Source organism: Pan paniscus, chromosome X (assembly GCF_029289425.2).
Source record: "Pan paniscus chromosome X, NHGRI_mPanPan1-v2.0_pri, whole genome shotgun sequence".
In the NCBI taxonomy this organism is placed as follows: Eukaryota; Metazoa; Chordata; class Mammalia; order Primates; family Hominidae; genus Pan; species Pan paniscus.
The window spans coordinates 103,092,117-103,119,001 of NC_073272.2; the positions used below are offsets into that span (position 1 = coordinate 103,092,117).

At 39.1% G+C, this 26,885-nt stretch overlaps 1 protein-coding gene and 1 long non-coding RNA gene across 10 annotated transcripts in view; one reads left to right on the plus strand and one right to left on the minus strand.

The window, feature by feature from the left end:
• LOC100989489 (uncharacterized) overlaps positions 1-21,735 on the plus strand; it is a 96,254-nt gene extending 74,519 nt beyond the window's left edge. For 7 of the 9 annotated variants that reach the window (XR_008622860.2, XR_010111349.1, XR_010111350.1 and 4 more), the window contains 3 exons: positions 5,882-6,075; positions 16,979-17,157; positions 19,322-21,735. This is a non-coding gene — a long non-coding RNA (uncharacterized LOC100989489). Of the gene's footprint in view, positions 1-5,881; positions 6,076-10,739; positions 10,897-16,978; positions 17,158-19,321 lie in introns of all 9 variants that reach the window. The other 2 variants (XR_010111346.1, XR_010111348.1) reach the window with 2 other exon arrangements.
• RAB40A (RAB40A, member RAS oncogene family) overlaps positions 16,063-26,885 on the minus strand; it is an 88,921-nt gene continuing 78,098 nt past the window's right edge. The window contains exon 13 of the mRNA XM_063601986.1: positions 16,063-20,374. Coding sequence (XP_063458056.1) covers positions 19,468-20,374 — 907 coding nt within the window. The 3' untranslated portion in view covers positions 16,063-19,467. The remainder of the gene's footprint in view (positions 20,375-26,885) is intronic.

Consider the following 26,885-nt stretch of genomic DNA (forward strand, 5'->3'; position numbering starts at 1 on the left):
CAAACACACAATCACATTTCAACAGTGGGAGCTGCATGGCCTCCTTGTCATGTGTACTCTTGCAGACTTACTAAAACAGACATACCCATTTTCTCAGTTTATATGCTATAGGGAGCACAAACAACCTGTAGATACTGTTTTCAAATGCTTTTTCCCAGCGTGTTCAAAGTCTTAGAGTTTCTCTGGAGCTAACTGGCCTAAAACAATGTCTCAGTGTTTCCTGATATGAAACAACTTCCCATTTGTCTGGGCCAAATTATCTGTCTTTCATGCTCACTGTAACCCTTCAAGGCCTAATCCAGAACCTAATCTGGGATATGCTGGTAAAAGATATGCCAGTCTACCACCCAAATCCCTTATTGGCTTAGGGGTGAATCTTATTTAGAACTTGATCTGATTTTGTGTTAGAATTGTTGGGTTTGTGTATATTTTCCTTCCTTTTCTTCTAATATTTTTAATTGCACAGGGAAGGTATTTCGAAAGTGTTTTAATTCACATGTGCTGATTGTTCCTGCAGTTCTTTGCTCAGTGAGACTGTGACTCAACTTTTACCCCAAACCCAGCTGTGTTAGGATCCTTCCTCTCTGGAAGCTGTGGTGCTGACCCCTGGGTGGTTTCATGCAGTCCCTCCCTCTTTCCCACCCCTGTGGCAGTCACTGCTTGGCTAACTAGGTGGGTAAACAGAGGAGCCTACTCTCCATTCAAGGGGCTTTCTTTGGGAGAGTGCAGAGAGAAGCATGCTGTGAAACTACTTTCATCTTGTGACCATCACTGAAATCCTGGAGAGTGGATTTCTGTGGATACTGACTGCTAAATGTAAGCTTCATTTGAGAGACATGTTGGCCCTTCTCCTAGGTGTCTGTAATTTCCCTGAAGCTGCCCAATTGGGGTTACCATGTGGATAGATTCATACATTAGTTCTGGGACCACCCTACTACTTAATTCCCTTGGCTTAGAGGTGTTCCCCATTCCAAAGCTGAACCGTCTTATGGGGTAGGGCTGGTGATATTTATTTTTTCTGATTATTATTTTCACCTCCAAAACCAAGACACTTTTGTTGTAGATAAAAATGGAAAAGTGAGGAAAGCAAAAAAAAAAAAAATTAAAAACTAGTAAAAGTCTACTACTTATGGAGAAGCACTGTTAACAGTTGAATATATATACAGTCACGTGTCACTTAATGATGGGGATACATTTTGAGAAATGTGTTGTTAAATTGTTTCAGTGTGCTAATATCATGGAGTGCGGTTATAAAAACCTAGTATTCTACATACTTAGGCTAGATGGTACAGCCTGTTGCTCCCAGGCTACAAACCTGTACAGCATGTTACTATACTGAATACTGTAGACAATTATAACAAAATGGTCAGTATTTGTGTATCTAAACATATCTAAGCAATAATAAACAGTAAAATTATGGTATAAAATATACAAAATGGGGCCAGGTGCAGTGGCTCACACCTGTAATCCCAGCACTTTGGGAGGCCGAGGCAGGTGGATCACATGAGGCCAGGAGTTCGAGACCAGCCTGGCCAACACGGTGAAATGCTGACTCCACTAAAAATACAAAAACTAGCTGGGCATGGTGGCGGGTGCCTGTAATCCTGGCTACTTAGGAGGCTGAGGCATGAGAATCACTTGAGCCAGGGAGGTGGAGGTTACAGTGAGCCCAGATCGTGCTACTGTACTCCAGCCTGGGCGAAAGAGTGAGACCCTGTCTCAAAAAAAAAAAAAAAAAGAAAAAAAGAAAAGAAAAAGAAAAGAAAGAAAAGATACAAAATGGCACACCTATATAGGGCACTTACCATGAATGGAGCTTGCAGGACTGGAAGTTGCTCTGGGTGAGTGAGTAGTGAATGAAAGTGAAAGTCTAGGACATTACACTCCTATAGACTATAAACACTGTACAGTTAGGCTATACTAAATTTAATAATAAATTCAATACTAAGTTTACTGTAACCTTTTTACTTTATAATTTTTTAATTTTTTTAACTTTTTGACTCTTTGGTAATAACACTTTGCTTAAAACACAAACACATTGTAGAGCTATAAAAAATATTTTCTCTCCTTTTTTTTTTTTTGAGACAGTGTCTTGCTCTGTCGCCCAGACTGGAGTGCAGTGGCCTGATCTTGGCTCACAACAGCCTCCACCTGCCAGGCTCAAGTGATCCTCCTGCTTCAGCCTCCTGAGTATCTGGAACTACAGGCATGCACCACCACACCCTGCTAGTTTGTTTATTTATTTATTTATGTAGAGACTAGGTCTCATTATATTGCCCAAGCTGGTCTCAAATTCTTAGGCTCAATGGATCCTCCCACCTCGGCCTCCCAAAATTCTGGGATTACAGGCATGAGCCACCGTGCCTGGCCATTTTCTTTCTTTGTATCTTTATTCTATATGCTTTTTGCTATTAATTTTTTAAAAAACTTTTTTTGTTAGAAACTAAGACACAAACACACATATGAGCCTAGGCCTACATGGGGTCAGGTACACGGGGTCAGGATCATCAATATCACTATCTTCCACCTCCACATCTTGTCTCACCAGAAGGTCTTTGGGGGCAAAGTAACAGGCATAGGGCTGTCATCTCCTATTGATAGCAATGCCTTCTTGAATACCTCCTGAAGGACCTGCCTGAGACTGTTTTACAGTTAACCTTTTTTAATATGTAGAAGAGTATGTTCTAAAGTAATGATAAAATGTATAGTACAATAAACACATAAACCAGCAACATAGTCATTTATTATCATTATCAAGTATTATGTATTGTACACAATTGTATGTGCTATACTTTTATATAACTGGCAGCATAGTAGGTTTGTTTACATGGGCATCACCAGAAACATGAGGAATGCATTGAGCTACGAATGTTACAACAAGAATTTACATACAACAAGAAGTTTTCAGCTCCATTATAATCTTGGACTGCTATTGAATATGTGGTCCTTCATCAAGTGAAATGTTGTTATGTAGTGTGTGACTATATTTTTTTCATAAATTCTATTATGCAAATATAACCATGCATATTTAGGAATGCCGTGAGATGATATCCTACTTAGAGCTGTGCAAATTGCTTTTTTTTAACAGACATCGTAATATGAATGGCAATCTATGCCAATCAATAAAAATTCACATAATAATAAAAATGGCAATATGTTAACACTGATTTTTTAAAAGGTTAATATTTATTATTGACATCCTCAGTTCCTGACACTGTTGTTAAGAGCGAAACCTATACTTATTTAATCCTCAGCATCATCTGTAAGGAGGAGCTATTGTTGCCTGCGTTTAAACATAAGGGAACTGAGGCACAGTGAAGGCAGGGCTAGCAAGTGTCGAGACTTAGATTTGAACATTGGCTGTGTGGCTCTCAAGCCCCTACATCTAACCAGTATGAGTAGCTGCCTTTCATCTGATAAGATCAGGGCACAGCAGCACAACAAAACAAATTAAGGTTTCCTGTTTTTTCTCGGTTAAGTAGGCAGACCGTTAATTTTTTTTTTTTTTTTTTTTTTGGTAGATGGAGTTTTACACTTGTTGCCCAGGCTGGATTGCAATGGCGCAATCTTGGCTCACTGCAACCTCTGCCTCCTGGGTCCAAGCAATTCTCCTGCCTCAGCCTCCCAAGTAGCTGGGATTACAAGCATGCATCACCACGCCCAGCTAATTTTGTATTTTTAGTAGAGACGGGGTTTCACCATGTTGGTCAGGCTGGTCTCGAACTCCTGACCTTAGGTGATCCACCCGCCTCTGCCTCCCAAAGTGCTGGGATTACAGGCATGAGCCACCGCGCCCAGCCGACAATTAAATATTGGTAATATTCTGTGTGGTTTTGAATTTGGGAGAAATATGTTCAGTAATACTGTGGAAATGTCTTATCTCCCTTCCTGCCTTAGGGATGTTCCTGTTCTGAAGTAAATAGCTTTCTTGTGGTTGGGAACACAGAATGGTTATGTTTTTCAGACATTTTAATATTTGTGTAATTGAAAGAGGAATAGTGCTTATTATAGGTAAAAATAGAAGATACAGGAAAGAAAAAATAGCCAGGCATGGTGGCTCACGCCTGTAATCCCAGCACTTTAGGGGACCAACGAGGGCAGATCACATAAGGTCAGGAGTTCAAGACCAGCCTGACCAACATAGTAAAACCCGTCTCTACTAGAAATACAAAAAAATTAGCCAGGTATGGTGGCAGGCACCTGTAATCCCAGCTACTAAGGAGGCTGAGGCAGGAGAATCACTTGAACCTGGGAGCGGGAGGTTGCAGGGAGCCGAGATCGTGCCATTGCACTCCAGCCTGGGTGACAAGAGTGAAACTCCATCCCAAAAAAAATAAAGAAAAGAAAAGAAAAAATAATACCCCAAATCCTACCACCCAAAGATAAGCCCTTGTAATGATTTCACCTACATTATATTCTTCTAGAAGTTTTCTTTTGCAGGTACATGTATATGTACATATGTAAGTATGCGTGCATTTATATATTTACATACAAAAGATACTTCATCTTACATTTAGTTTTGTAACTTGCTTGCCTCACTGTAATGGGTTGAATTGTGTCTCCTCAAAAATATGCACTAATTCTAACACCCACTATACCTTATTTGGAAATAGGATCTTTGCAAATCTAATCAAGCTAAAGATCTAAAGATGTGATCATCCAATTGCCAGTATCATTATAAAAGAAAGAGGGATATTTGACACAGATAGGGAGAAAGGCCATGTGAAGATGGAGGAAGAGATTGGAACTATAAAGTAGGAACCACCAAAAGATATAAGAGGAAAGGAAGGATTCTCCCCTGAGTCTTCAGAAAGAGTTGGCCCTGTCTAGACCTTGGTTTTGTACTTTTGGCCTTGGTTTTGTACTTTTGAACTCTGAAATAATAAATTTATGTAATTTGTTATGGCAGCCCTAGAAAATTTATACACTCACTAACAACATACCACAAACGGCATTCCTTGTGAATAAACTTTAGTCTATATCTTATTTTTATGACTATAGTGATACTAATGCCAATAAAATATATAAAGAGAAATGAGTAAAATTTCTTATGTACCATATGCATTTATGTATTGAGTCATTAAATTTTCACAGCACCCTTACAAGGTAGAAATTGTGGCTAATCTCTGTTTTATAGATGAAAAACTGATGACAGAGAGAATATGGACTCTGCCTGAGACTGTACAGTTAGGGATTGAGACAGCTTATATTTGTGTCCAGTACATCATGCTCCAGAGCCTGGGAAACTGTGAAGGCTCTGTTGATAGGTGGAAGAAGCAGTCTGCACAAGCATGCGTGTTTTAGGAGATTACTTTTAAAAAGTAATACTCATTATGATAATATATTTACACACACACACACACACACACACAAACTGAACCTGGTGACCAAAAGTTGGATTTTAACCTTGGTGAGATCATGTTTGTTGCCATCCTGGAAACAGACATCATAGTGCAATGGGATAAGGACCATGGGAAGTGAAGAATGTTAACAGAGTGCAGAAAATCCTTTTGGTACTTTGAATTTGAAAGGGAAGAGAGAGACCTAGAGATACAGACAGACATATTTATAGAGAGAAGGATTCTGTGGCTGAATAGGAATGAAGGGTTCAATGAGAGACTTTTTAAAATCTTCAATTCCATGAAACTTGAGCAAGTTTTCAAATTAATGTGAAGAAGCTGTCTTATCTCAGGTTTATCCCTCGAAGCTTTCCATATATTGATTTCCCTTGTCACATTCTTATTTCGACTTTGGAGAACATGAGACCCTTCCAATGGACTAATAGGGGTTTTGAGCTCAATATATATTTACTTGTTAGTAAATGAAAGAATGGACATTGTATGAAAGAAATGCTAGTAACTCTTGGATTTTTGTCCTTCAGGGAGGCAGCAGGTGGCTGAAATCCTGGTGTGATGTGCTGGATCATGCATGATCTGAGGACTCCTGCACAGGTGACTGCAGGATGAGTACAGAATTTTTCTATAAATATACTAAAATACCAAGTAAGCCAGGAGCAGCCACTAGGCAAACACCAAACCTTGCATTCCTGGCCAGACCTATCACAGAGCTCATCAGGTAAGTTCAGACACACCTGTCTTCCCAGCATTGGGAACTGGATTGGGGTCTACTCAGAGGCATGATGTTGACCAGATTTTATGAAACACCCAAGAATGTAGAGAACATTCTGTCTTTAAAACCTTGAATTCAAAACATATCAGAGAGAGATTTACTTCCCTTATATGGATGTCTGTGTTCTCATTAGGAGAGAAACAATGAAAAATGACTTTTCACAATGCCTGCCTTAGCCCTGAGGCTCAGCCAACCCCCACTTCTATGTCTCAGCATTTAAAGGGCAATTGAAGTCCCACTCCATGCTATATACTCGCAAGAGGTTTTCTCATTTACCCTTCAGAACAGCTCTGTAAAGATGGTATGGTCAGTCCCATTTCACAGGTGACTAAGCTCAGGCTCACAGAGCCTAAGTCACCCCTCCAGGTAAGTGGCAGGGTTGGAATGAGGTTCTATCCCTCACCCTCCCTAGAGGACCCTGAGCAGCTTCCGTTTTAGAAGATGGGCTTCCAGGGCTTGAGAAATGGTCAGATTCCCCCCCTGGTATTGTGGCCCCACAGGTCCTCACTCCACAACCCCTCTGGGTGATGAGGAAGACAGAAGTGAAATCCTGCGCTTTGTGCCATGAGATCTGGGTGTAGGGCCACAGGAGTTAGCTAATCCTTGAAGTGGTGAGTGGGCTCAGGCAGAAGCTCAAGTGTTGGCCTTGGGACAGGTGAGCTGGAGAGAAGAAAAGTAACATGCACTGAACCACTGTAAGCAAATGCAATTTACAGCTCATCTCCTTTAATCCTAACAACCATTTAAGATACTCATCATTCTGACCATTATTCAGATCAGTGTGCTGTCTTTAGGGGAGTTTATGTAAGTCAGGGAAACAACCTAGTTGTCCTGTGATCATCAGCTAACTCTGGAATACTCCAAAGTTGTATCATTTTCTCTTGATGTCTCCAGGGCTCTGAATGTTCTAATCTCCCTGCAGGCTGATAGCGCCTGCTCCTCATGGTGTTGTTCAACATTTTTTCTTTTTAAATTATGACCTGTATATTTTTGTCACATTATTGACATTTAAAACACTTTCTCAGTAAAAATAAGGCTAAACATTTTTTAACTTAAGGGAGAAAACATTTGCAAACTACATCTCAGATACTGGGTTAGTATCCATGATTTGTGAACCACATTCTGTAACAAAATGACTGGCAGCTGTTTTCAACAGAACATTCTCATTAAAATATACATGAACAATAAACATGTTAAAATAAGTCAAAACTGGAAGTACTAATAAGATGCAAATATAAATCTTCAAAAGAATATTATGTGGAAGAAAAAAGTTGCAAAAAAAATTAGTACTGTGATTCACTTTTGGAACAGATTGTGTGTTTGCGTGCACCTCACCTACAGGGACACATCTGGAGAGTATGCACCATTCTGTTGACAACAGACCCTTTTGGGTCAGAGGGTAGACTTCAGGCCAGTGAGAGATGCAGATTCATTTCAATTTATAAATATACTTTTATACATTGTTTGAAATTTTGTATTTAGGGAAAAAAGCATTTCAATAAATACTTTTGAATAGATTGGCAACAGTAATTGTAATGTATTTCATTAATTCGAAAGTACATTCATTGTATTCAATTTTGTATTGAGACAAAGTAGATAAAAATGGAATTGATAATGTCTATGTGTGTGTGTGTGTGTGTGTGTGTGTGTATCTTCTCTTGCTCTATCACCCAAATAAACATACGTGCAGCTTTACCTTTAATTCAGACAGGGGATGGAACCAATATCAGTTTTAGATATCCCAGAAAATACTGGATACAGAGAGACAGCTACCATGAGCTGAATAATTCCGGAAAACTCCAGCTGATACCTTCTGGGAGCCAAATTCCCAAACTCCATCCCTCTTTCCCTCTTACCGAGGCCCTTGGCTGACAGAGATGCAATCCTGTCTCTGGGCACCAGATGGCATCGATCTCTCTATTTTTTTTTTTTTTAAATAAAAAGGAGTATATTTTGTAGAGTAACGAAGGACTTAAAATGGTTTGTTTACCATGATCATAATTCTGTGTGCAAAATTCATATATTTTATTTATATAAATATATTTATGAATTTATACAAACTATATGAATTTTATTTATATACTATATATTATATATCATATATACAATATATTATATTGTATATATATCATATATTCAATATATTATATTGTATATATAATATATCATATATTCAATATATTATATTGTATATATAATAAATCATATATTGTGTATATGTCATATATTGTGTATATAGTATGTATTATATATAATATATTATATATTGTATATATAATGTATTGTGTGTATGTAATGTGTATTATATATTATATGATATATATTATATGTTATATATTGTATATATTACATATATAGTGTATATATTATATATTGCATATATAATATATCATGTTATATATAATATATGTTATATATAATATATTGTATGTATGTGATATATTACATATTGTGTGTATGTAATATATTATATATTGTATGTATGTGGTGTATTATATATTGTATGTAGTACTATATTGTATGTATGTGATATATATTATATATTGTGTATATATGATATATATTATATATTGTATATATATATAATATATATTTTAAAGCAGTTGCATTATGGTGCTCCAAGAATCTCATCGCATTCACTGATTTATCTTTTCCTTCCTCAGGGTAGGTTGAGGTGTCCACACTGTAGAGGGGTCCCTCCCTCCCAGAGAGCAGGCAGTTTGCCCTCCGTTACCCCACTCCTGTACAGGCTTCCCAGACCTTCTCCACCCACTTTCAGTCATCCCCTCTCTGGGACACTGTGGACACAGCCACCCAGACTCAGTTCCACCTCCCTCATCATTTCTTAGTCACCTTACGCCTGCCCCTGTGCTGTCCTATGCCAGCCGGTGGCTCCCAATGTGTGCTAGAGCTACCTGGTGTTTCATAGTATGGATGCCCCAGAGTATATTTATTTAGTGTTCTTTTGCATCTGTCAGTTTTTTCAGACAGAAAATTTTGAAAATAGGTTCACAAGCTGTGTTTTAAGGGAGGTATGGTATTTCTTTTTTTTTTTAATTTTTTTTTATTAAAGTTTTAGGGTACATGTGCACAATGTGCAGGTTAGTTACATATGTATACATGTGCCATGCTGGTGCGCTGCACCCACTAACTCGTCATCTAGCATTAGGTATATCTCCCAATGCTATCCCTCCCCCCTCCCCCCACCCCACAACAGTCCCCAGAGTGTGATATTCCCCTTCCTGTGTCCATGTGATCTCACTGTTCAATTCCCACCTTTTTGCTCATTGTATATATTGCTTTGCAGTCTGATAATGGTGATATATTAGTGCCCCCTCGTGACAGAAGCCTAAACTGCAGCTTGAACATCCGGGAGCAGGAAAGTGGGAGGAAGGGGTTGTGGCCCAAGCCCACCCCACAGAGCTTTCTATAAGTCTGGGTGGAACAGAGGTATATCCAGTGTTCAGGGATACTGATGGCCAAACAGAAAGTCCAACCTCTTACTATGCTAAATAGAAAGCTATATTTGAGAGGAATAAAAAAAATCATTTTTATTTTTATGCTTTCAGACCTATGGATATATAGCAATAGACCTATACAAGCAAAAATAGATACAGAACTACTTCTGACTTTTGTGGGGTTTTTCTCGTCACCCAGGCTGGAGTGCAGTGGTGCAATCACAGCTCACTGCAACCTCTGCCTCCCAGGCTCAAGCGATCCTCCAGCCACAGCCTCCCAAGTAGCTGGGACTACAGGTGTGAGCCACCACCCCTAACTAATTTTTTTTTTTTTGAGACGGAGTCTCACTGTCTCCCAGGCTGGAGTGCAGTGGCGCCATCTCGGCTCACTGCAAGCTCCGTCCCCCGGGTTCACGCCATTCTCCTGCCTCAGCCTCCGGAGTAGCTGGGACTACAGGCGCCTACCACCACGCCCGGCTAATTTTTTTTGTGTGTATTTTTAGTAGAGACAGGGTTTCACCGTGTTCGCCAGGATGGTCTCAATCTCCTGACCTCGTGATCTGCCCGCCTTGGCCTCCCAAAGTGCTGGGATTACAGGCGTGAGCCACCGCGCCCGGCCACCCCTGACTAATTTTTGTATTTTTTGTAGAGACAGGATTTCACCATGTTACCCAAGCTGGTCTCGAAATCCTGAGCTCAAGGGATCCGCTCACCTCCGTCTTCCAAAGTGCTGGGATTACAGATGTCAGCCACTGCACCCGGCCATACTACTTAGGACTTTTGTAACCTGTGTTTGCCTTTACTATGACCATCTTTCAAATTCAATTTCAATTTTTTGTATGGAGTTGGTGTTTCATCATATGATGCCCTAAACTTTATTTTCCCAGTACTCTAGTGGTGAAAATTTCATTCCTTTTAATATAGTTTCTATTACAGACAATAGTATACTTAACACCAGCTTTTATATATGCAGATATCTTTTAAAGCATTTCTTTATAAGCTCCTGAAGAGTCCTTTCAAAACCCTGGAAATTAGAACATTTTATATTAACATAATGGTTCAAAATACTACTACTAATTTACATTCCTAATGTAACCACAGAACCGTTCAATATGCTTTGACTTTGTAACAAAGTGATGAGTTGTTTTTTAGATGCAATGGATCCCCAGGTTGCAAGTCGTATAACCTGAGCATGCCCAGATGAACCAAGTATGCCTGATTGGTGAACCTGGAACTGGCCAGAACAGAAAATGTCAACCACATGCGGAATCTAAGTATTCAGATTGAGAAATGAGGACCAAAATGAGAAGTGAGAGGTTCCCTGTTTTTTTTCCAGTACAAACTTAAAAGCCAAGGACTTGGCACCACTTCTTTGCATGATCCAATCAGATCATGCCTGGTTGCATTTCCCAATGTCCCTCATAGTTACTCTCTGCCTCCAGACCCCAGCTCGAGGAAACAGATTTGAGTGTTGCTGGTCCTGTCTCCTTGCTGGTTGACCTTGCAATAAAGCTTTTTCTTTCCTCAAAAGCTAGTGCCATAGTATTGGCTTCTATGTGCATTGGTGACCAAGCCCATTGCTCAGTAACACTAACATCACAGTATGAAAGTGCCTGTTTCTACACACATTGAAATAATGGGCATGGTAGCTAATCTGATAGGCAAAAAATTCTCTCTCATCATTGTCTTCATTGTAACTCATTTTATTGCTTACCTACAATTTCATGCTGTGGATGTAACATAATTTTCAGAACTCCATGTTATTCAGAGTGTTCTGATATTCCCTATTGTCAACACTGTGTCGATGGCATCTTTTCAAAGTATGTGCTCCGCTGAAGGGCACAGTTCCGGGCACAGTTCCTGTGGCTGTTTGGACTGGTGAGCCAAATGTGTCCTCTTGGAACTCACCAAACTGTCATAGAAGAATACTAGTATTGTGATAAAAAGAGCCTGGTCCGTGTATAAATGTGTGTGTGTGTGTGTGTGATTGTGTATGTGCTGGCGTGATTGTGTGTGTGATGACAACCACATTTTCCTCTGCTTCCTTCTTTTCCTTCATGGCTTTGCATCTCATTTGGTCTCCCTTCCTAAATTCAGGCTGAGAACAAAAGTTCTCTGAAAAGGAATTTAGAGGAAAGAGACTTTATTCCAGTGAATAGTTTGCAAATTGGGGAGATGTAGCCTTCAGTATAAAATGAAGGTGTGTTCCAGAGGACAAAGGGAAGGTTTGTCTTTTATGAAGAAAATTCCCACCCAGGTTCCCACTCAGGTCAACTTATGCAAATGAAGGATTCCAACTTGCTTAGTTCTGATTGGTTAACATAGGTGAAAGCTTATTGGTTGGTTCAAGCACCATAAAAAGGAACAGGCAGCTATGAAAGTCCCAAAGTTAAGCAGACTTTCAGGTTTTCTGAGAACTCGAAGTCATGTGTGACCTCTACTCAGCAAATGGCCACTTGGCTCTAATTTGAATTTAGGCCCAGTTGAACACCCAGGATTTATCTTGAAGGACTGGTTCTTTCAGGCTTCACAAGGCCCAGAAGTAAAGGAAGGGAATTATCAGAATCGCAGTTCTTTTTACCATATCCTTATCCACATCCTTCCTTACATTCTGAAGATAAACTTGTTCAAGGGAAATTGTTGGTGCAAACAGTGTGTACATATGTAGGTTTTTGATAAATATTGCCACACTGACACTCATAAAGGTAGTGCTATTTAGACTCCCTAAGTGAAGTCATGCAAGAAAACACACAGGGGAGTGAAGAAAGTAATAGTAATGACATCCTGTTAGACAGTAAATGCCCTATACTTTGTTGTAGACCCACTCTCAAGCCACTGCCACAGTTGGAACATGTGGAAGTGATCAGATGAAAATCAAATTTTACACCCGAGTAAAACCCGAAGTAACATGTGGGATAGTGTTAGGAGGGGAAAATCCTTGGAGGAACATATGACAAAGAGTCAGCAGGGCTGGGATACAGCTACCGTTTTACATGCATTCACATTTCTATAAAAGATGTACATCACAGCCTTTGTATGAAAAAGTTTGGTCACTACTGTGGTACAACAGAAGACCAGGACAATATCATATTTTTAAACGGCTTTCTTGTAGTATAATTTATGGACAATAAAATGCATGCTTTTGAAGATAGAATTTTGTGATTTTTAGTAAATGTATAGAGTTGTGCAATGATCTTCATAATTGAGGGTTTTTAAATCTTTTATTTTTAATTTTTGTGGGTACATAATAGGCATATATATTTTTGGGGATACATGAGATTTTGGTACAGGTAGGGAATGTGTAATAATCACATCATTAAAAATTAGGTATCCATCCCCTCAAGCATTTATCCTTTGTGTTACAAACAATTCAATTATACTCTTTTAGTTATTTTGAAATGCACACTTAAATTATTATTGACTATTGTCCCCCTGTTGTGCTACCAAGTACTAGGTCTTATTCATTCTTTCTAATTTTTTTATACTCATTAACCATACCCACCTCCCCTCCAGACTGCCACCATCCTTCCCAGCCTCTAGTAACCATCCTTCTATTCTCTATCTCCATGAGTTCAATTGCGTTCACTTTTATCTCCCACAAATAAGTGAGAACATGCAATGTTTGTCTTTCTGTGCCTGGCTTATTTTACTTAACATAATGACTTCCAGTTCCATCCATGTTTTTGCAAATGACTGAATCACATTCTTCTTGATGGCTGACTAGTACTCCGTTGTGTATGTATACCACATTTTCTTTATCCATTCATCTCTTGATGGACACTTAAGTTGCTTCCAAATGTTAGCTATAGTGAACAGTGCTGCAACAAACATGGGAGTGCAGATGTCTCTTTAATATACTGATTTCCTTTCTTTTGGGTATATACCCAGCAGTGGGATTGCGGGTCATATGGAAGTTCAATTTTTAGTTTTTTTGAGGAACCTTCAAAATGTTCTACATAGTGGTTTTACTAACTTACATTCCTACCAACAGTGTACAAGGTTTCCCTTTTCTCCACATCCTTGCCAGCATTTGTTATTGCCTGTCTTTTGGATATAAGCCATTTTAACTGGGGTGAGATGATATCTTGTTGTAGTTTGGATTGGCATTTCTCTGATGATCAATGAAGTTGAGCACCTTTTCATATGCCTGTCTGCCATTTGTATGTCTTCTTTAGAGAAATGTCTATTCAAATCTTTTGCCCACCTTTTAATCAGTTTAGTTATTTTTGCTATAGAGTTGTTTGAGCTCATTATATATTCTGGTTATTAATCCCTTGTCAAATGGGTAGTCTGCAAATATTTTCTCCCATTCTGTGGGTTGTCTCTTCACTTTGTTGATTGTTTCCTTTGCTGTGCAAAAGCTTTTTAACTTGATGTGATCCCATTTGTCCGTTTTTGCTTTGGTTGCCTGTGTTGGGGTATTACTCTAGAAATCTTTGCCCAGACCAATGTCCTGGAGAGTTTCCCCAAAGTCTTGTAGTTTCATAGTTTGAAGTCTTAGATTTAAGCCTTTAACTGCTATTGATTTAATTTTTGTATATGGCAAGAAATAGAGGGTCTATTTTCATTCTTCTGCGTATGGATTTCCAGATTTCCCAGCACCACTTATTGAAGAGACTGTCTTTTCCTCAGTATAGGTTCTTTGTTGAAAATGGGTTCACTGTAGGTGTGTGGATTTGTTTCTGGGTTCTTTATTCTGTTCCACTGGTCTACGTGTCTGTTTTTATGCCAGTACCATGCTGTTTTGGTGATATAGCTCTGTAGTATAATTTGAAGTGAGGTATTGTGATTCCTCCAGTTTTGTTCTTTTTGCTCAAGATAGCTTTGGGAATTCTGGGTCTTTTGTGATTCTATATGAATTTTAGGATTGTTTTTTCTGTTTCTGTGGAGAATGTCATTGGTATTTTGATAGGGATTGTACTAAATCTGTAGATTGCTTTGAGTAGAATGGACATTTTAACAATATTGATTCTTCCAATCAATGAACATGAAATACTTTTCCATTTTTTGGTGTCATCTTCAATTTCTGTCATCAGTGTTTTATAGCTTTCATTATAGAGGCCTTTCACTTCTTTGGTTAATTCCTGTGTATTTAATTTTATTTATGGCTATTGTAAATGGGATTACTTTTAAATTTATTTTTTAGATTGTTCACTCTTGGCTGGCATATAGAAACACTACTGATTTTTGTATGTTGATTTTATATCTTGCAACTATACTGAATTTGTTTATGAGTTCTAATCGTTTTTTGATGGAGTCTAGGTTTTTCCAAATATAAGATCATGTCATCTGCAAACAAGGATAATTTGACTTCTTCTTTTCCAGTTTGGATGCCCTTTATTTCTTTCTCTTGTCTGATTGCTGTAGCTGGGACTTCATCGTTGAGTTTTAGACATTTTCATCACCCTAAGATTACCCATCCTGCTTGAATGCAGTTAATCCCTGTGCCCACCCCCAGCCCTAGGCAATCACAGATATGCTTTGTTTCTCTGTGGATTTGCTTGTTTTTGACATTTTATATAAGTGAAATCAAACAATATTTGGTCTTTTGCATCTGGCTTCTTTCACTTTACATAATGTTTTCAAAATCTGTGTTGCAGCATATATCAGTTCCTCATCCATATTTATTGCTGAATATACCACATTTTATCCATGTATCAATTGATGAGCATTTGGGTTGTTTCCACTCTTTGGCTATTTTGAATGATGATCCTGTATACATTCAGGTACAAGTTTTTATGTAGGCATATTTCTTTTGGCTATGTACCTAGGAGTGGAATTGCTGTGTCATATGGTAACTCCCTGTTAACCATTTGAGGTATGGCCAGACTATCTTCATAAGCTTGATTTCATGAGAAGTACAGGCATAACTTGTTTTTCTCATTATTAGACTGAGGTTATGGGTTTTCAGAAGGAATACCGCAGAGATGAATTGCCCTTTTTATCACACCATATATGGGTTTACATGCTACCCATATGATATCAATGGTGATGTTAACCTTCCTCACTTGGTTAAGGTACTGTTTGCCAAATTTCTCCAGTGTGTGGTAACTATTTTACATTCCTATACTCTTTTCTGTAGAAGTAAGTCACTAAGTCAGCCCTGTTCTTAGGAGGTAGAGGACAGAATTAAACTTCACCTCATGAACTGAGGGTTAGCCACATATATTGTTTAGAATTATTTGATTGAGACAATTTGTCTTCTCTGACCCATTTCTTTGTCAATGGAAACAACTTATATCAGTATGGAATCATGTACACTTATCATATAGTTGTGATAGTTTACCAAATGGAAACATTCCAAAAGGAATTCCAGAATTGTGATTTGTGTGGTGCAGTAGAAGAATTCTGACCTAATCAGGAGACTGCAAGAGTTCCCTCTATCTACTATTATATTTCACCACCATTATATTACCAAATTATGGCATATTAAACAATCAGACAATGCTTTTAGGCAATATATTTAACCACGACAAATTTTGAAACAACATTTTAATTTCAGGCGATTACATTGCATACTTAGTAATTCCTTCAGAAAGAAATAAAACAATAAACAGAATTTATTGAAGTGATCATAAAAATATTGCTAACATGCAGTAAATCTATTTGCAAAATTCCTTTTATTGAAGCAATAGTATGGGATATGTTGGGGAAATGTTGTACTTCAATTGATAGCACAGTTCCTGTAGCACAGCCTTCACGTTATCTGACTGACTCTTATGGAAGCTATTTTACAATGCTAGCTTTTAGGTAAATATAGCATTGCAATATAATCTTTGTCTATACAAAAGCAACTGAATTTTGTCATTGCGGGGGAAGCTTTGTCTCCATATAGATGTTCATTTTAACACTCTTGATCTATAAATGGGACAAAGGGGTGGCTGTTGGTTTTGATAGGGTTCATTTCAACAGAGGGGTGCGGGAACAAAGCACCATTAGATGAGGAATGAGGACTGAGGTGGAGGGAGGTGCAAAGGGATGTGAGTTGAGTATTGAGAATTCTTCATAGAACTTTGGTTGCAATGGGAGAATATATGTAAAGAGAACAGTAACTAGGGTTGTAGAGAGAGGTCTAGGGCTTTAAATTATGTTTTAAAATTATCAATGATAAGAGGCTCTCTCAGGGTGGAAATATTAAGGAGAAGGAGCCATCTCTTCTTAGGTCTAGAAACTGAGTTTACCACAACCCCCTTACTTCCTTGTTTCTATTCTGGGGAAGTCTAAAACTTAACCAGAGGGATGGTGTCATTTGACTTTAATGCCTGTTAACTATGGGGATGGATAGATGGATGGATGGATGGATGGATGGACAGACAGATGGATGAATGGATGGACAGATGGATGGATGGAAGCACGATGTGTCAAACAGGTGCTAGTATTTTATCTTCCAGCACTGAGCTCCTCACACAGGTGACTGAACCCGTGGTTTTGGTGTCTGAGAAGATGCAGCTTCTCCAGTCTCTGCAACTGACGGCAGGAAGATGGGAGCACTCAGCTTCAGTGTTCAGAAGCAGATTTAGGCCAACTGCCATACCTTACGTTCTGGAGGAATCCACCCTGACCTGAGCAGGTGAGGTCACAGAAAGGCTTGCTGTCCATCACAGGGACAGGATTACAGCCTGCTCAGAAGCATGTTGTGGTCCAGCTCTTGTGTCACTTAAAAAGACTCCAGCTCTTCTCTAATATTGAATTCAACTAATATCACAGAGAGATGTTCTTAATCTTCTAAACAAACACACTGCCATCAGTATTCCCCAGAGGCCACAAACACACCCTGGAACCATAATGCCACCAGTAGCTCTACGAGAACTTGCAGGCTAATGTGCCTGTTGCTCATTGTTTTTAGGCTACATATGAAAATGGACCAGTTTGCAATAAAAATATAATGCAATGATGATTATCAGAGCATTTTGTATACTAGGGAATTTTTTAAGTTATCTGAACATCAAATTAAATATAATGACTGAAAGAATTTCCACCTGTCATATCATCAAAGTATAAAAAGAAACCATTCAGGATTCCAGTAAGGTGGGCATGCGGGGAAGCCTACCCTGTTTCATATTGGTGGTGGGGATGTCATTTAGTACAACCTCTTTCAAGGTTTATTTGGTAATTTCTATTAAAGACTCTATGCATCCCTGATCTGCATGTGTTTGGGGCCTGCTCCTTCAAGTATTCACCCTCAGCATGGCCCCTGTCCCTCTGAGAGTGCATATTCTTCCTGATACAGGAACTGTCTGTGGACTCGTTTCTAAAGCAATGGCCCAGACACACTCCCTTGTCTACAGAGTAGGAAATTTAGGTCTGACAAGGTTCTCTGTCTTTCATAAGAGAGACAGAACTGGCAGCCTGGCTTCAGAGCTGAAGATACAGATTTCAGTAGTGACCCAGGTCAGCAGGAAAGCAAGATTTGCTTGGTTATGGTGTGATGTGCAGCTCAGCATCACAGTCTGCCTGGGGGCATATAGGATGCTAGTCTCTGCTTTTCCACTTAGTGGCAGGATGCTCCCCAGCCAGGTTGCTTAACCTGCAAACATCCCTGTTTCTTAAGCTACAGGATGGTGTAGAGATTATATCCTCTACCTCCCAGGAATGTTGTGGGAAATTCATGAGATAGAAAAGTACCAGCGTTCAGGAAGGGTGAGTCCCCACAGCTCCGTGAGGCCAGAGATACTGCCCTTCTGCGGGACTTTATGTTACAATCACCCTATGACAATGCACAAATAAATGGTCATTCAATTACAAAAGAGTACAAGGACTTATATTTACTCAGTTCATCCAATATCAATTATTATAATAATCAACAGTGTAAATTGGAAAGTAACTATGTGGAAACCACTTCTCCTTCTTTCCCATCTAAGGTCTCAGAAGTGCTTTCCCAGATGTGATCTCATTAACCTCTATATTGATCTGAGAGGTGTTAACCAAAACTGGCCAGCACAGGGGAAATGACTCACCTAAGGCCTTATAATGGGCCTGCCCCGCCATGTTCTATTGCATTGTTTTTCTGCAAAGCCTCATCTTGCGGGGTTACACTATACATATTTTTCCTCTCTTTTCGTTTTACCAAAGAGAAAAATATATACTTTTTTACTGTTAAGAAACATTTTCTCAAATAAGTACGTATTTCATTGCTTACTGAAATGGTTTTTTCTTATTGATCCATTGAAACCATATTGGCTATGTTCAACATAACTAGAGATATCTTTGGTGTTTTCCTCCCTTAGCTTCATATCTTGTAGAACATCTCGTACAAAAAAAGTAGATTTACAGAAAAACATACATATAAATCACGTATTAATCCCCAAATGTAGTAAAATAACATAGCAAAAACTTTATCAAATCCATTTCATGCACAAGCTGGACAGATCTGTTATATACAATCTCTATATGCATCTGCAGTGTTTTATAAATTGGTGCTTTGACATTAAAAAGGAGGTTTACAAAAAGGCCCCTCTTGTACTATCGATGACTGAATTATCTCACTATCATTGCTTCTCAAATTTCCTTGAATTTATACTCATCATTGCCATATCACCATTCTAACAAAGGCGGTTATTTTAAGGAAAAAGTTGCAGCGTGATTATGATATAAGTAACATTCAAAATTTCACGTTATCAAGAGTTGAGCAAAGTACTAATTTCCCCCTTATAAACACACGTTTAAAACAAGAGCTTCATGCACATCCAAATAGAAATTCAAAGTCAAACTGTGTAATGTGTTTTTATTGACAGAAGGCATCACACACATTCCCAAGCAGCATGGTTCCCGTGAGAAACTGAAAACTAATTTCTTGAATCTACAATGCGACTTCCATCTTCCAGGTGTAACCGGAGTTTTTCCTGGAGCGATTCCAGCTTGTTTCCTTTTGGTGCCTTCCTTAAGAAATTTTGCAGCTGTTTCTGGTGCAGTTTTTGGGTGGGCTCTGGGGTGGGCAGACGATCTCCACTTTGCAGAGGCTGCTCTTGTGAGTGGAGCTGGTGGTGAGGGAGTAGGAGAGGCCTCGCATCATCCTGGCATTCAGGCCCTTAGCCATGGAGAAGGACTTGAGGTGGCTTCTTAAGGTACTGGGGAGCGGGAGCTTGTCCACCAGATGCACAGGTGTGCAGGACACGATGGTGCGGCAGCAGAGGTCTTGCAAGCTCAGTACCTTGCTCGGCCTCCCGAGCCAATTCATCCTGTGCCGCAGCAGCACTATCCTGGCCAGCTCCGTGAAAGACTCTATGATGTTGAAATTGCACAGAGGGCTGACCTCAAAGAAGGTCACACCCAGGCGCTCAGCGTAGGCCTGGGCCTGCTCCCTGGGCACCTGCCTCTTGAATGCCAGATGTAGGCGATTCCCCACCAGGATTTTAGGGACACCAGGGGCATGCTCATCGATCTTCTTAATCCATCGATCCATACCCTCAAAAGACCAGCGGTTTGCAATGTCGTAGACCAGGATCACTCCTTGTGCACCACGAGAGTAGGAGCGGAATATGGTACAAAATCTTCCCTGCCCCGACGTATCCCAGAGCTTCAGCTTCACCCGCTGGCCGTCCAGCAGGATGGTGGTCGTCTTGTAGTCGATCCCCCCGAGATGGCTGTATGGGGACTCAGCTGCACCATCCTGCAGGCTCTCCAGGATCTCACTCTTGCCTACGTCGCTGTCGCCCACCAGCAGGAACTTCAGCAGGAAGTCATAGGCCTGGTCGGGGCTGCCTGGGGCGCTCATGGCGCTGGCCCCGCACTCCCGCCTGAGCCAGGCCCGCGGGGTTGTGCGCAGAGGTGGTGCCGGGCCTGTTTTTCTTGAGAAATTAGCATAGAACATAAAAAATGAGATGGGGAAGTCTGTGAAATAAAGCGAAATGAGGTGGTGGCTTTGATGGATTTCTTTTACAAACCCTAGGAAACTGATTCAGCGATTGTTTTCCTTTTTCTTACCCAGCACAGAGTAGTGACACAGCAGTTAATTCATCATGGAAACCTATACATTTCCCTTAAAACTTTCATGTGATCGTTATGGAACCATGCCTTTTGGATTATGTCAAAGGAATCTCCTTTAAAGGAAGGACGGGTATGAGATAGGAAGCAGACTAAGATGTGTTGAGTACCGTATGTACCCTACGCTGTGTATGACGCTTAAAATAATTTGTTCTTTTACTTCTCAGAACAATTGTATTTGGTAGCTATGATTGTTTCCATTTTACAAATGAGAAAAGGCAAACTCAGAAATGTTATGTAATTTTTTAAAACATTGCCATTAATATAGAGATCACAGAAATCACAATCCTGAGCCAGTGCTCTCCTCATATAACGCACTACACACCCTTTCTACTCTGTGGCCATGCTGGGTTTAGGAGTAAGTGTGAACTGTCTGTGCATGTGATCCTTGACAAGCCACGCATGTTTACATGGGCACTAATACTTTTCTTGCTGCAGGGGGACATCTCCCATAAATATAAGAGCCAAGATCTCAGAAGAGATATCTAGGACATGGATTTTGCTAGAGTGTCTCATAAATAATATTCACCCAACAAAGATGTGTTGAAATAATGCATGCATCCATCAGTGAAGGGTTTTAGGTTTAACACATGTACAGCTCCTATAACAAAATAACAAAACTGAAAAAAATATGTATATGGTTCACAGGTGAAGAAACACAAATGGCCAGTAATCACAAGAAAATGCATTCTAGCTCACATACATTAAAGAATGCTAATGAAACCATCTAAATATCCTTTTATCACCTATCATCTGACAAAATTTAAATGTAGAAAAAAACCGAAAAAGAATTTTTTTTTTAATTTGCAAAAGAAAAAGGTGCAAAAGAAAAAGGCTCTGTGTGTGTCTGTGTATGGGGGCAGGATGAGGGACCAAATACATCAAGGAAATGGAAACACACTTATCAGTTATAAATACACTTAAATATTGTAACTACAACAGGTACAAAGATGGTTAAAGAAATGAGAATGCTCATACACATATAAGGGAGTTTAAATTATTGAAATCAAGCCCCAAGGGATAGATGTTTACAAATGTAATGGAGGAAAAAATTTTCACATGTCCAAAATAGCCAGGTAAGTGGTTATTTGAAATAGCATTGCTGAAATCTTTTTAAAAAGGAAAAAATGAGAAACATTCTAAAAACTCATCAATACAGAACAAACGTGAATAAAGGATAAGAAAAACATTTCTATTTCTCTGTGGGCTTCAGGGCAAATAGAGAAAAAAAAACCTTCAGATTAATTCCAGATTTAGCTGACAATAAGGAGATAATAAAGTTGTCTCCCTGATTTACACAAACTCCCTTAAAGACAGCACCCTGATTGGAATAATGATCATAATCATCGGTACCTTGAACAGCCGTTAGGATAAAGGAGATGAAATATAGAGTGCATTTGCTTAAAGTAGTTCAGTGCAGGTTACTTTCCTTCTCTTCAGCTCACCCGTCCCAAGGCCAACACCTAAGCTTCTGCCTGAGCCCGCTCACCACTTAAGGGATCAGCCAACTCATACGGTCCAACACCCAGTCTCTTGGCATAAAGTGCAGGATTTCACTTCTGTCTTCCTCATCACCCAGAGGGGTTGTGGAGTGGGGGACCCATGGGGCCACAATAGCAGGGGAGTGGAATCTGACATTTCTCAAGCCCTGGAAGCCCATCTTCTAAAAGGGGGTGCTCAGGGTCCTTTAGGGAGGGTGAGGGATGAAACCTCATTCCAATCCTGTCACTTACCTGGGAAGGTGACTTAGGCTCTGAAAGCCTGAGCTTGATTATCTGTGAGATAGAACTGACTGTATCATCCTTACCGAGCTGTCCCAAGGAGCAAATGAGAAAACCTGTTGAGAGTATATGGCATGAAGTGGGACTTCAATGGCCCTTTAAATGCTGAGACACAGAAGTGGGGGCTGGCTGAGCCTCTGGGCTAAGAAGGCATTGTGAAAAGTCATTTTTCATTGTTTCTATTAATGAGAACACAGACATCCATATAAAGAAAGCAAATCTCTCTCTGATATGCCTTGAGTTCAAAGTTTTAGAGACAGAATGTTCTCTACATTCTTGGATGTCTCATAATCTAATAAAAGCTGTTGAACATCATGCCTCTGAGCAGACCCAAATCCACTTCCCAAGCTAGAAAGAAAAAAATTGATTGATAGATGTAAAACAAGACTGTAAAAACATATGCTCCAGGGCATGAAACACCAGGTAGCACTGACAGGGCTGTAGAAAGGTGACAGAGAGGATAGAGGTCACAGGAGCAGGGTCTGGGCAACTGTGTCCGTAGGATCCTAGAGAAGGGAGGACTGAAAGGGAATGGGAGGAGGTCTGGGAAGCCTATACACGGGCAATGGAGGCTAAATGCCCTGCTGTCTGTGAGGGACCTCTCCACAGCATGCACGGGACAATGTATACTGAGGAGGGAAGAGATAAATCAGTGAATGCCATGTAGATTTGGAGTCCACAGCCAATGGACCAGCTTTAATATACATATATTTTTCAAACAGAACTGGCATCGTAGTTTGTCACTCTTTGCAAAATGTCCTCCTTTAAAAAAAAAAAAAATGGAGATAGCTGTGATGCCTCCTGATGGCCAGAACCCGGATCACAGCTTTGAGAGTCTCAGACAAGGGGCTCAGGGAAAGGGAGAGGGATGTTGGAGGTGAACTACAAAGATATTAGCCAGAGTTTTCTGGAATTATTCACCTAACGATAGCAATCTCTGTGCATTAGTCATGTTCTGGTATATGTGAAACTGAGATTGGCTCCAGCCCCTGTCTGAATTAAAGATAAAGCTGCATCTGTGAGTGTGTATTTGGAGTGATACAGCTAGACCTAGACACACACACACATGCAAATACCCTGTCAAATTATTTCCTGTTTTCACCATAAAATAGAATATAATGAATGCTTTCTCAAATTAATAAACATGTGCACAGTACTTTTGACAATCTGTTCAAAAGTATTTTGTCACAGCCATAAAAAAGAACAATATCATGTCCCTTGCAGCAACATAGATGCATCTGGAGGCTATTATCCTGAGTAAATTAACACAGGAACAAAAAACCAAATACCACATGTTTTCACTTATAAGTGGAAACTAAACATTGGGGACTCATGGACGTAAAGATAGCAACAACAAACCCTGGGGCCTACTGGAGGAGTGGGGAGAGGTGGGGCAAGGGTTGAAAAACTGTTGGGTACTATGCTCACTACCTGGGTGATGGGATCATTCATATCCCAAACCTTAGCATCACACAATATACCCATGTAACAAACCTGCACATGTACCCCCTGGATCTAAAATAAAAGCTGAAATTTAAAAGAGAAGAACATTCTGCCTCCTATAATGAAGAAACATCTCAGCTAACTTATTTTTTGGAAGACAGCAACATTTTTTCAAAGTTTGGGTACATCATTTTTAAAAATTCACTATGCCTCTTTCTTTCAGGTCCATTTCATTGACTACAGAAAGACATCAGAATATATATATATATATATATATATATATATATATATATAATTTTATTTTATTTTATTTTTTGGACAGAGTCTTGCTCTGACGCCCAGGCTGGAGTGCAGTGGTACAATCTCAGCTCACTGCAACCTCCGCCTCCCAGGTTCAAGCGATTCTCGTGCCTCAGCGTACTGAGTACCTGGGATTATAGGCATGCGCCACCACACCCGACTAATTATTATATTTTTAGTAGAGATGGGGTTTCACCATGTTGGCCAGGCTGGTCTTGAACTCCTGGCCTCATGAGATCCACCTGCCTCAGCCTCCCAAAGTGCTGGGATTCCAGGCGTGAGCCACCACACCCAGCTAGGCATTAGAATTTAACTTCATTGCCTTGAATATTTTAATTAATGTTTTATATTTAATCTTAAAGAAGGGGAAATTTTTATATCATTGAAGAGACACTTATGCTTACAAGAACTTTTAATAATAAAAGCAGAATTTACTAGTAAAAAAGGGAAAGAAATAGAACATTATCTTCACTTCAGGAGCTTCCTTTATGCCCTTACAAGTCATTATACCTCCAAAAGTAAACTACATTAACTTCTAACACTAGAGATTTGCCTGTTTACGAACTTTTCATATTTTATTTACCTGAAATTATACTTTTTTGTTTCTGCTTTGTTTTGCTTAATATTATCCTTGTGAGATATATCCATGATTTTGCATATGGCAACATTAAAATGAGCATTCTAATTGTGGTAGAGTATTTCATTTTATGAATACTACAAGTTATCTGTTGGATGATATTTGGGTTATGCCCACAGTTTGACTAATGTTATAGTACTACTACATACAGTTTTGTGCCTGTCTTTAGTGGGTATATGTACACGATTCTGTTGAGTATATCAAAGATTGGAATTGCTGGCTCATAGGTATGCATATAGTTAGCTTTAGCAGATATTGCCAAGTGATTTCCCAAACTGTTCTCACCAATTTACTTTCAGTAATAGTATATAATGGTTCTATTTGCCCCTTACTCTTTTTTTTAGTCCATGGGGTTACTGTAGTATCTCATGACAATTTTAATTTGCATTGTCCTAAAAACTAAAAACGTTAAGGGCCTTTTTATACGTGCAGCTGTCGTATGGGATTCTTATATTGTAAAATGCCTGTTTACTTCTTTTGCTCATTTTCTACTTTTCTCCTTGTTTCCAAAAAATTGAATCACTGTATATATAAAATCTTTCACTCTGTATTTCAATATTTTCTTTCTTAAGAGTATGTTTTGAAAGACAGTCTTTAATTATAATGTAGCTCAATTTATTATTATTTTTTCCTTTGGGATTAACAGTTTTTTGTCTAGTGATTATTTGCCACCCCAACTACATAAAAATATTTTCCTCCATTGTTATAGGTTATTCTTTTACTTTTGCATTTAGACTGACAATCTACCTGAAATCAATTCTTGTACGTATCTAATTCAGGTAGCATACTTAAAATATCATCCTTCTCCCTTCACTGCACTGTCACCTGTGTCATAAGTGAAAATGACCACATATGGATTGGGTCTATTTCTTGACTCTATTAATAAAGTCCATTGGCCTGTTGTTTCTATCCTTACACCAATTCTACATTCTCTTAATTACAATAGCTTGTTTCTTTAGATCTCAATTAAAAAAAAATTTTAATAGCTTCAGGAGTACAAGTGGTTTTAGTTATAAGGATCAATTTTATAGTGGTGAAGTCTGGACTTTCAGTGTACCCTTCACCCAAATAGTTTACATTGTACCCAGTAGGTGATTTTTCATCCCTTACTCCCTTCCCTCCCTTACTCCCACCTCCCCCTTCTGAGTTTCCAGTGTTCATTATTAATTATAATAGCTTTATATTTTAATCTTAGTTTGTAATATAATGTTTAAACTTTGTCTTTTTTCACAAAGGTTTTAAAAAACTGACATGCTTTTAAAAAAATGTATGCTTTAAGTCCTTGGGGAATAAAATTTAAATCCAAACAGATCTATTTAAAACATAATCCAACATATTTTACGACAAATGAATAGATCATTGCCAATTCTTTACTTGCCAGTTAAATTTTTAAAAACCCTAAACTCCTTACTTAAAGTATCTTGTGTGTTCAAATATTCACTAAAATACTTTTATTCTCAAATATGAAACTTCAAAAACTATACAAGAGTATATTCACAAGTCAAATTTAAACTGCACCTCTCACTGGCCCAACTCCCATCCCTTGACCCCAAGGGGTCTGTTGTCCCTAGAATAGTGCACACTCTCCAGATGTGCCCCTGTAGGCGAGGTGCACATCAACACATTCACCTTCACACACAGTCTTCTCCAAAAGTACAATCATAGTCCTCATTTTTTGCATCTTGTCATTATAAATTCTCAGGATTTAAAAATATTTGCATCTTGTTCTTGTGGTTTTTGTGATTTTTTAAATTTTATTTCTTCTAAAAAAATGGGATACATGTGCAGAACGTGCAGGTTTGTTACATAGGTATACGTGTGCCACGGTGGTTTGCTGCACCTATTGACCCATCCTCTAAGTTCCCTCCCCTCACCCCCCACCCCCCAACAAGCCCCGGTGTGTGATGTTCCTCTCTCTGTCCATGTGTTCTCAGTGTTCAGCTCCCACTTATGAGTGAGAACATGTGGTGTTTGGTTTTCTGTTCCTGTGTTAGTTTGCTGAGGATGATGGCTTCCAGCTTCATCCATGTCCCTGGAAAGGACATAATCTCATTCCTTTTTATGGCTGCAGGTTTTTGTATTTTTTAATGTTTATTGTTCATGTATTTACTTATTTAAATTTTCTGTTCAAATCATTGCCAATTGTTTTGTTAC